The 11,955-nt window shown below is 36.8% G+C and overlaps 1 protein-coding gene across 1 annotated transcript; it reads right to left on the bottom strand.

The window, feature by feature from the left end:
* Positions 1 to 178: 178 nt before the first annotated feature.
* Positions 179 to 4,332, bottom strand: LOC103326063 (Yippee family putative zinc-binding protein). The gene is made up of 5 exons (XM_008228270.3): positions 4,056 to 4,332; positions 3,397 to 3,440; positions 704 to 812; positions 530 to 585; positions 179 to 449 (listed from the first exon to the last, which is right to left on the bottom strand). Exons 1-5 carry the CDS (start codon positions 4,149 to 4,151, stop codon positions 362 to 364), a joined length of 393 nt encoding a protein of 130 aa, XP_008226492.1. The 5' UTR covers positions 4,152 to 4,332; the 3' UTR covers positions 179 to 361.
* Positions 4,333 to 11,955: the final 7,623 nt, after the last annotated feature.

The following is an 11,955-nucleotide window of genomic DNA, read 5'->3' as shown; positions in this document are numbered from 1 at the left end:
CTCATAGGCAATTACAAATGTGGTTGGTTCCTTCAGATCCCACACACCAGGTAATTTGAATGATTTGATCATACTTGAGTTCTTTTTTCTTAGCTTGATATCTTGGAAACATGACTCTTCTTTATCAAAATTGTGAAGATGCTAATTACGTCCAGGAGTGGGGTTCCATGCAAATCACTGAAAACTGAAAAGGAAGGCATAACTTTTACCTCAAACACTTCACATGAGTCATTCAAATATCCTTTTTTTTAAGTCATTTATTCAAAAACTATTACAAGTACATATAAACAGTGCAGCTGTTCTGCATGTATTGCCTTGCCTAGTGTCTGGTACAAACTACTCAGGGAACGAAATTCAGATCCTAAACATCATCAGCATCGCTACTCATGCTAGGACGAGAATCAACAAAGAACTCTGTCGAAAAATCTACTTCATCAACGATCCTCCCTCTGCATTATTATGAAGGCAAAATAAGGATGAAAGTTAAGCATATCATGCTTACACCAAAAAGTGGAGGGAAGGCTTATACCTCTCAAGGACGAACTTCCCCTCTTTGTATTTCTGGCTCTTCTCATGTGCAGATTCCTGCATATGGAATCAAAAAATGGTTTAAGGGGCATGAAGTCGCTAAAATTATGCAGTATAAGACTCGTGTGTGTGTGTGTGTGTGTGTGTGTGAGAGAGAGAGAGAGAGAGAGAGTACATATTTCCAGCCAACGATTTGTCCACAACAGCAGCAAAATATATCAGCAACAGTATGGAGACCTGAGAGCATCAACCTCTCCTCTAATGCTCCAATAGTGGTATTCACCCTGGAATACAAAGTCCAAGGCATATATCAGTAGCTATCAGATTGCAATCCAATATAAGTTTCCCAAAGGGATAATTGAAATGCCATTAGCATGACCTTTTTTTTCCCTATATATAGAAATGCCATGGTTTTTATCTCAATCCACAGCTCTCTCCTAAAATATGAGAAGCTAAAACTTCCTACATTCTCTATGGATCATTAAGTTATCGAGTTGAAAAGTATGGCTTACCTTATCGTCAAAGGGGGAAATTATTTACATTATATTAAAAGCCAATCCTATAGATACAAAACCAATTTTCTGAAGGGTTAATAGAGCAGTAATATATAATTGGAAGTTTCTCCTATTTCCGACTTGGTTTTCTTTAGTATGTCTATTTACCGAAACTCTTTCCCAGTTGATCTTGGCTTGCTCCTTCTAGTCTAAATAGGAAAGACCTTCAACTGGGGTGTCAAGAGTACTACAACTGTCAAGCATCTAAATGGTCTAGCTCCAGTTTTTCCAGTTGAACATTGCAGGGGAGAAACAATGTCCTATTCTCTTGAACTCCAGAAACTGAATCTAATATGAAGCCACTTCCCTATGGGTGTGATCTGGGGTTCATTCCTCTCCTGACAAGCCAATCTCTCTGGGGTGTCCATTGTTGAGTCATTACCAATCTATTTTTGTTTGATCTTGGCTTGCCTCTTTTATTGCAAAATGAGAAAGTCATTTCATTGTGTTGGGGCGCCAAGAGTACAAGAAAGTCATTGCTTATAAGGGGATCTGGAGTTTCACAGGCACATTATAGGAAAATTAAGCAGATAACGATTTGATTTCTCAAAAAAATAAAAAAACTGATAATGATTTGATAGCATGCGCTAACAGTTTTATAAACAGATATAATGAAGAATATTTAAGCAGCAGAACCCATGGCACCGAAGCAAAAACCCAAGATATTCAAAGTCAGAAAGAGAGAACTAAATAACTTAATGAATAACAACAATAAAGATTGTGAATGCTTGCATTATCAAAGGAGCATTAATAATTTAATATGGCTAGGAATTCCTATAAACCTGAAAAACAGGTTCAAATGTGCTACTCAGACAGTATGAGGCATATAAAGCAGAAACATTTGATTTTCATCAATGTATGTAATCAACCCCACAAACTGAATGTTGAGTTGAGGAAAATCTCTGGTAACAGTCAAATACTGAACTGTTTTCACCAATGTGAGTTTAACCTTTGATAAGAACACCAATGTATTTGCAAGCCAGGTTGTTGAATGGCAGAGTGAAAGTTGAACATCTAGCTATCCACATGGAGTCACTGTCCTAGACAAAGACACTGTGGAGCCATCCTATAAAGATAAGTCCGTTTCATTAATCTAAGTAGTGAAACAGCTTGATGAAGAGAGAACAAGATTAGAAGAGCCCTAACTTCACTAAACAATCAGCAGCACCAATTCCCTCTCCATTGGCGTGCATAAGATTGACTCCCAGATCCTAACAATAGAAATTTCTATTTAGGAGGAGGGTCGACAGAAATTTCTCCAACTAAAAGCATAGGACTCCAAAATAATGTCTAATGCTACTCTTCTTTATCCCTTGTTCTCATCTAGCATCCCAGGATTGATGGTCTTAACTTTACCAGGAATGACTCTGCAGACAACATGTTACAAGTAGAGACCACTGCAGCACTGCCCATCCACCAGAGCGATCAACAGAACACAACCCATATTCCAGTCATCACTAAGGAGCCCACCTCTTATAATTAGTATTTCTTATTAAAATAAATCAAAGGGGCGGCCCAAAGAACATGACTGGTAATCTCAAGATCTAGTGAAACTCAAGTATATCTTTCTCAGCAGCTGAAACCCTCTTAACAGGGCAGTATTTCAGAACATGCATGAACTTAGCCAAATCCTCAAGGGAACTCTTTTATTTCCCAGAAGCTTTTATATCAAACTTCTCCATTTAAGTAAACCTTACTGAATTACTACTTTTTAGAAGTCCAAACATAATTTCTTTTACTAGCCACACAGAAGAGCCAGCATATTCATGGAGACCTGAATTGTAATATCATATCAATATTTAGCAGAAATCTCATGTCAATAAACCTTTCAACCATAATAAATTTAGGTGATATTATCAGCAAACTATATGCTGAAAACAGCGTGAACTATTTCTCCTGCAACGTACTTCGTAATGAAAATTATAAACATAATCTTAATTTCTAAATATTGGAAGTACAAAACTATTCAAAAACTAAAAGACAGAATAACTGAGTATAAGAATGCTGCTTCAGGTTAAAATTGCAATGTTCTTGTTCACCTAAACTAAAGATCATATAGCTAGCTTCATTTGCATCTTCCCAAAGTGAAAGCCACACTCTTATAATTATGAATCCTTGTACAATTTCAAAGAGCTGTGCTTCTAAGAATCAAGAATAACAAAGAATAATTTGAAGAACTAACAATTTAAGCAGTTCTACATACATAGAATGCAGGTTGATAAATACTAAACCCATAAATTGAACCAAACTGAACGCTTGACAAATATAAAGCATATTTCTAAAATCAGATATCCACAAAAGGTGAAGAACTCACGCATTATTGAAGAGGTATGCTTTTCCCCGGCGGCAATGAAAACCCTGAACAAATCACAAGGAAAAAATGAGACCTGAAAGAGTTTAAAAAGCCAACAGAATAGTTCAAATACATAAGCTGCTGGTGCATGACAAACAAACGAGAAAAACTAGTAACTTGAAAATGTATCAAGGAAAGAAAATGAGCAATTCGACTGTCGCCATGGCACGCATGAGTGGCCATCATACGACCTCGTGACCAACAGACCAGATTGCGTAGTCCTGAAAGTGGAAACTCCTTGTAGTTCTATGGCACCAGATTCTTTCTTACTTTACACAATTTGTGCATCAAACACAAGAAATTCAAAACATGGTGCCTCAAAAAATAGCATAGCTATATAGTTTTCTTTCATCCCTCTCCTATGGTAGCAAATTAACCAAAAAACAAAAGATAATAATGTTAACATATGCACTCTGAAACATGAGAAGCACACTGAAAAAGGAAAAAGGAAAAAAAGCTTCAAAAACACAAATTAGATGTATGTGTCATAAAATTACTATAAAGAGGACCAAAGAGATAAACTTTAGCAATGGTTTATGATGGGTAATGGTTCTTACAGTGAAAGAAACAATCTTTGAGCAGAAAGTGGAAGGAAGAAGAGAGAAAGTGAGATAAAGTACCCGAGAGACACAGTCGGAGACGAGGGCCAAATGGGTCTTGCAGAACTTGCATTTGTAACACCTTCCCTCCAGCTCTACCACAAATAGCCTTCCCATCTTCTTTTCCTCAGTTTTCTTTATAGCAATAAGATTCACTACCAATATATATGATCTCTAAGATTTACAACCCACCTATGCAAAATGCCAAAGCCAAAGTCAGATATACGAGAATGAGAGAGAAGAGAATTTGACACAGTGCCACCGTGCCTGTGCGGTCCCCTAGTATAGAATGGCAGTTCTCCCAACACCCAAAATACTTAGCAAATACAGTATCATAGTATAGTATATATCCCATTTTTTGTGATTTTTTATTTTATTTTTTTTCCTGCTAAAAGATGCTTAGCATAATTGGACTAATAGGAATTCTGAAGTTTCCCTTTTTTTTTTTTTTTTAATATGAAATTCTCTGGAGGTTTTAGAGTATGGAACAAGGCTGCTTAAAGTATAAATTTTATGCAAACAAGTTTAGCCTAGTGGAAAAGAATAACTTACAAATCATAGATTTCATATTCGAACTCCCATGCATTAGTTATGTGTGTGAGAAATCTCATTCTCTGTCGTTTAGACTATCACTTATTCTTAAAAATATAAATTTTATAAAAATGAATATATGCAGAATAAGAAGAATTGTATTGTTAATTTCAAAGAAAAAAAAGTTATTATATTTGTCCTCTGAAAATAGAGATATTAAAATATTAATCTAACAAAACTAATCAACTATGAGACCATCCTTTGACTGGAAAAGATACCTTAAACTAATTAGTTAATAGTTATAAATTACCAACTTAGCAAAATAAAAAACCACTAAAATAATACTCCTAGAAACTACAAAAGTTAATCAGTCAGTGATCCCAACTGATGTCATTTTGGATAACCATGTCAGAAATGTCTGATATAATAAGGGATATTGTAACTTGAGTAACATCCTTGTTTGACATAATATTGCTCCTCTTTATTTGTTTTTTTGACTTTTCTATTTTTATTTATTTTAATAATATGGGTTGGGCCTTCTGGTTTAGCAACACAGAACTTGGCCCATGGACTGCATTAACAATTGGGTTGTACTATGGTCAATATTTGTAGTTCTTTATTTATTTATTTTCAATAGATTGTTTTAATTGATCATGATTAAGTCACCTATGCATCTTTAGAAGTTACACCAATTTAGTCATGATGAGAATACTATGGATTAGGATTCATAATTCTAGTCAAATGTTTCATGGCCAGAAAATTACACAGATTTTATTATATATAATCTTTTAGGCTTCGTTTGGTTTACGGAACGGATTTGAGGTGTAATCATTTTCCATGTCATTTCCCAATGGATGAGAAATGGAAGATTCATTTCTCACGTTTGGTAATGTCGGGAAAGTAATCTAGAGATTTTACTTTGTGTTCCTTTCCCATGTTTGTTTTGAGTAAGAATGAAAAACAAAGTTTGTAAATTTTCCAATTATACCCTTGTTTATACCAAAATCAGTGACCAATGGGGGCCTGACACATTGGTAAAACGTGGCATCAGCAAGGGTGCCCTCGGCAGCATGACCGGATGGCTATGCGACTGCTCAATTTTAAGATTACCGAACCATACCGCAAGAATGGGTGACCTTTGGAAACCCCGAAGCGCCCCGGACATGGAGAATATACCTCCCAAGGGGAGCCCCATCGCCTCAACACTACCAATTAGCCGAACGGTGCCGCGCAATCAAAATAGAGTCACTACTATCGGCAACTCATAAGGGCCAAGACCAAACAAGTCCCTAATGAGAATCTTTTCTCAAAAGAAACTTTGAAACTCCTATTTATACCAGAATCACGACCAATGGGGCCTGACACGTGGGTAAAATGTGTCATCGGCAGGTGCCCAGGCACTCAAGTCTACCGATCTCGCACTATAGCCCAAATCACCCATGGACATATGGCGTATCCACAGTGTGTATCCACAATCCTATATTGAAATTCTACACAACTTGCACACCTCCCAAGATTTATAAAAGAGCGCAATTCCCAAAATAGAGATAACTGAACTTTCGGCATAACGCCTTAGGATCAGTTCAATGCTCTTATTAAATCAGTACTTACTTAAGCATCGGAGAGTCTTCGGCTGATACCACACCGGTGCCCTAGGTCTTACCTAACGGACTCTTGTTTTACAGGATCGCGCTTTATCGAGGCCCAAGAGCATTCCGAAGGCCAAAACATCACTAAGTTGAGCCTAAAAGTATCAAACCACTTTTTTGCATCAACACGTTTAATAATATATTGTAATTCTAAATTGTTCATGGGGACAAAATCGTCATGAAAAATATGCATTGAATGTTGGCTCATTTTTCCAAACTTTCTCATGAAGCAGTGGCGGAGCCACAATGGAGTCATTGGGGTCGCAAGACTTCTTGGAAGCCATGGAAATAGGGTTAGAGGTCCATTGGAGCTGCTGGTGCAACCTCTTAGAGCTGCACACCAAGTGGTCGATTTAAATGTCCGAAAGAGCAATGGGTTGCAGTGAAGAAGAAGGCAAGCACACGCCGCTTTTTTTTAAAACAACTTGGCCAAAACGACATGTCGTTTTGGGCCAAGTTTGAAAAATAAGAAAAAGACCACAGATCCTCTCCAGCCACTGCTTCTCTGCAACACAACTTGACGGAATCTGTTCTTACGCCAAAGTTCAAATGTATTTTACATATTCTTGATCACACATAAGACTTTGCTCTTCAGCCTGTGAGACACTATAATTGAAGTCAAAGTAAAATGGCAAATTGCTATCTATTGGCCTCTGGACCATCACAAAGCATTCTTGCCCCCAGTAATAACAAAGTTTACATTTTCAATATCCATCTGAAGCTCCAACTTATGCCACTCTTGCGTCTCAGCTTGTGCATGCCATTCTAATTTTTTTAAAAAAAATTAAAACTTAGGCATCAGTTTAATTAAGGAATTTAGGGTAACTATATAATCTCCTCTCTCCTCCCTCCCTTTTCTATGTGACCTCGAATAAAATGATGTCTCAAGTTTATGTGTTTAGTGCGTAAGTGAAGTATGAGATTCTTAGAGATGTTTATCGCACTAATTTCCAGTAACAATGTGAGTTTTTATTTTCATTTTTTTGCATATGTAAAATATATATATGTAGATTCCATCCTAAAATTTTTTTTGGGACTTTTACACTAATACCCCTTTTGTTTCGATTCTTGGCTCCGCCACTGCGTTATAATTCTACCTCATAAATCCAATCAAATCTCACTCACCAAACATGACCTAAATACAACGCGAAATACAAGTGATTCATGTGGGGAGTTTTGACGATCAACATGGGCTAAAGCTACGCTATAAATTTTCTCCCTTGTTGGGCTGTAGTGCTTGGCTAAAACAATAATACTTCCCCTCTCACGTATCCGTCAAAGTCATTGGCAATTCATCGGTTCAATGAGAAAGCAAAATTGCTCCCCATATTAATTTCTTCCCACAATATTCTGTTTGGTTACAGATTTTCTCTGCAATGCCATTAGATACTCCCTAAAATTAAATCCACTTAAATGAAATACAAAAATATTAAAGAAATATTCCAAGGTTGGGAGACCAGAAGCGTAGTGGTCCAAGCAGCACTTTTTAGAAACTCGTTTTTATTTTTTATTTAAATTTCCCCACCAACAGCCAAACACAGCCCAATATCCGTACTGCTTCACCTGACAGCCCAACAAAGGACCACCCTGCCGCCCCAAACCCAAAACCATCCCATCCATCTCTCTCAATATTTTTATATTTCTTTCTTTTTTTCTTTTGGGTCTGATAATATTTTTATATTTCATTAATTAAATTTCGGCGGTTAGCGCAGAACCGTTTCTCTTGACTACCCACCACGTGGAGCGCATCCGCGCACTCTCCTTGCATGACCTACCTCTCTCCGTTACATCATCCGCGGCCCCCACCACCGGGTTCCCCTCACCACGCAACTCCCGCCGACGACGCGCCCGGCTCGAGATGCTGATGTCACTTTCGGACACGTCACCACCACACCCGTCGCAGTGCTGCTAGCGTCCGTACTTGGCGCCCACGTGAAGACGCCCTCCGTGGCGGTGCGTCATTCGCTACGTGTCAGCGTCATGCACAACTGCATGGGAAGCGAAATCTTGCGGACTTGTTCGTGGCTTCCAGACGACACGATCGATGTGTGGGCCAGACGCAAAGCGGCCGCCGCGCTTCCACCTAAGACACTGTTTCACACGTGGACCCCTTTAATTTGCTTCCTAAAACATTTATTAATCATTAAAAACATTTATAATAATTATGGTAGAGAGGGTGGAAATTATAATTGGTCACCACTTTTAGTCTCTACTTTCAACATCACCCCCCCAAGAGTTTTCCGTTCTTGCACTGTTGCCCACCTTTTTATAATATTTTTCTTATTTTAATGACAATTGTGATTTGTTTTTAAAACACCTAAGATGCGAATCAAGTTTTTTAAACAAATATAATATCTAGGACTGAAGACGGCGGCTTTCAGCCGGCGGATTACAATACTAATTAACTATTTGAGATATTAAGGAGGGGCTGCAATTTCAATTGCTGCCGAACTTGTGGAAAACTTTTGAAAAGAAGATTTAGCATACCACCAGTGGTCCAGTGAAATCCTTAATTATAATGTTGTAATGTTATAATTCTTTGAGTAATGTTGCACTTACTACATTTTTATCTCACATTTCTATATTATATAATGTGATATGTCCATATTATATGTCACATCAATTAAATCAATGAAATGTATTTTAATTAAGACAATTAGAAAAACAAATGCTTGAATAAATCATAAAAGAAAAGAAAATATTAAATAATTTTAATTGATGTGGTTGTCCACCTCAACTGTCACATAAGATGGTATACGAATTTGGTATACAAATGTGGTAAGAGTAGCATTATTCTAATCATTTTTACTCAGTTAGTCAGTCAATCCACTCTACTAAAACATAGCAATCTTGTACCAAATGGGAAACTAACCTGAGAAAATTATTTGCTCTATGACTCTTCGTTCCAATCAATTTGAAGGCACAAACATTTGTCAGGCAAAACAAAGATGGAAATTTCACAAAATTCACTTGATCTCCCTTTTGTGCAACATACAAGAAGAAAGAAACTTTTTATGATAGAATATATTGTCTCATGTTTTCAATTCACCAACTTCCAAAGCCATATATGCATGTTAGCATAGAAGATGCATCTGATGAGCCAGGGTTTGATAGATGTTAGATTCAATTAGAAATTATGTATTCATTTATGTCTCTTTACAATTAAACAGATGAAGATCGATATGTTGTACACATAGTTAATTGAACTATTCTTTAAAGGACGAGAAGAGATCATAACATGTTAATATCTATAGTTTTACTTTCATTTATTGTCGATTCCCCAACCTCCATATCTCAAATGTAAACCTTAAACCAAATAAAGAAATCCCTAAATCCTAGATCATATTAAAAAAAATTGTCATAACTGCACTAAATTGGACCCTTTTGAAAGGAAAGAAAAGATCATGACTTCTTAATATAACTTTTTACCATTGTCCTATTTATCGGTTCACCAACCTCGAGAGCTGAGTCCGCACAATTAACGCATCAACATGATGACCTGGAATTTGGTAAAAGGTATAGTCAGTTAAGAATTAGGGTTTTCAGTTATGATGGACAATACAAAAATAGAAACGTCACGGATACACTAAATCCACCTTTTGTTGAATGAAGAACAAGAAAACGAGTCTCGATAATATGATTTTATGTCAGAGGATATATTGCCTTTCTTGTTGGCTTGCTACCCATTAAAGCTCAAAGACAAGTGTTCGTACATAAGACATCTCAGCATGATGAGCTAGAGTTCAACCGAAACGTCAGTTACAAGTCATAATATTCAGTTATGACGAACCAGACAAAGAAAGAACTGCACTGAATCCAAATTTTGTTAAAATCGACAAGAAGAAATCACAACCTGTTATGTGATTCTCTATAAGATAATTTGTTGTCCATTGTTGTCGACTCGTCAATCATTAGAACTTGAAGACAAAAATGTGTGCGTAAGACACATCATAAAAATGAACTGGAGTATGACCGTAGATACAATCAGTTACAAAATTATGCTCAATTATGACGAAAATTATTGTCGTTTGTTGTCGACTCACCAATCACTAAAGATCAAATATAAGAGTTTGTGCAAAAAAATACATTAGCATGGGAGTTTGATTGAAGACAAAACAAATTACAAGTTAGAGTTTTTGTTTGTGAAAATCCAAAAAAAGAGATTACCTCCATCCAACTTTTGTTAAATAGACAAGAAATCACAACCTAGTAACATGATTTTCTATTTTGAGTCCATTTATTGTTGCTTTATATGTATGATGTTCCGTACACAACTCAACTCATGATGTTACCATGGATACTAAGACAATAGAATAGCTAAAAGAAAATGATTGTTACTTCTTGAACGGAAAATATTTGAGAATGATGGGGCCAAACTTATATGAGAAGAAAAATGAAGGGCGCAAGTGAGAACACTCAAAATGTGAAACAGAATTAGTAATTACTGGACGGTGAGTGAGAGTAGGGTGCACGTGACGACAACCCGAATCCCGACATGTACCTCGTCAACACGGTCCGCTGGGGCCCACCAGTAGACCCACCGGCTTCTGATTCGGTCCTCTTAAAATACGCAGCGGTTTCGCCGTCGGTGCCGTCTCTAATAAAAACCAAAGGAAAATTTAATAAACCAAGAGGTGCTTCCCTAAACGTGTCCTCACGGACCCACCCCCTCGTCCCCCAAATTCGGACCGTCCGATCAAGATCACGCTCCAGATCCGTTCTGAAAGGTTAGCAGATCACGAGACACGCCCGTGTATAGACAAAGAGAGAGAGAGAGAGTAAGAGCGCCCCCCATGCTTTCTAATCATAACGCCGCTCCGTGTCTTACAGCTTTGTTTATATTTTTATATTTTTTTTATTTAAACTGCTGCTGAAATAAAACGGGTAGTGTGGTCTTCCATACTCGGGCAGGCGGGGCCCACCCAGTGACTGACGCAAGCAAAGGGGATTTTTCTCTAACGTGCGCCCACCTGGAAGTGATGAAAAGAAACCAGTCGGCTGCGCACGTTAGAGGTGTCACACATTCAGAACTAGGTGGTGCCCACCCATATATATATAATTATGTATAAATAAGAGTTTAGGATTAGATTATATCACTTAAATCACATATATAATTTGTTTCATTTCATTTACTTTTCTTTACTCATTCCTAGTTTATAATTTGATGATTAGCACATTAATTTGTGTCAATTATTAATACAACAATTATATATATATATAAATAAGATGAACAATATATCATATCACTAAACATAATCATATTAGAAACATAATCGGTTTTTCTTGAACACATCAAACATTTACATATTTATTTATACTATCCTTTAAAAAATATCTTTTGATACTTATTATTTTAAATTATTTCTAAAACGATTATGGTCTAATTATAATAACCTCAAAAATAATACTTTGTTTTATTATTTTGTGGAAAACCTTTATTGTATTTTATGAATGTGATGAAAAGAAACCAGTCGGCTGCGCACGTTAGAGGTGTCACACGAATTCAGAACCACACCTCAGGACAAGGCTCATCAATCGGGAAACAATGCCGGCGACATGTCTGTCTGTTGGGTCGTCGTCACATATTATCCACAAACAAATCTTGGGTAAAATTCACGATTTAATAAAATTAAAAAAGAAAAAGAAAAAGAAAAGTTGGGTTTGGTAAAATTCGTTGCTTCGATCGATCCCTTTTTTCATTTTCTTGCGGTTTCTGGGCAAACAAACAGTAAACAACCGAG

This window comes from Prunus mume, linkage group LG3 (genome assembly GCF_029339155.1).
Source record: "Prunus mume cultivar Tortuosa linkage group LG3, ASM2933915v1, whole genome shotgun sequence".
In the NCBI taxonomy this organism is placed as follows: Eukaryota; Viridiplantae; Streptophyta; class Magnoliopsida; order Rosales; family Rosaceae; genus Prunus; species Prunus mume.
This window is presented reverse-complemented; position numbering and strand designations above follow the sequence as displayed.

Coding starts and splice junctions, on each gene's coding strand:
- LOC103326063 (XM_008228270.3), bottom strand. CDS start 4,151: ATGGGAAGGCTATTTGTGGTAGAGCTGGAGGGAAGGTGTTACAAATGC. Junction 586..703: donor AAATCGTTGGCTGGAAATAT/GTACTCTCTCTC, acceptor TTCCATATGCAG/GAATCTGCACATGAGAAGAG. Junction 450..529: donor GGGAAGTTCGTCCTTGAGAG/GTATAAGCCTTC, acceptor ATAATAATGCAG/AGGGAGGATCGTTGATGAAG.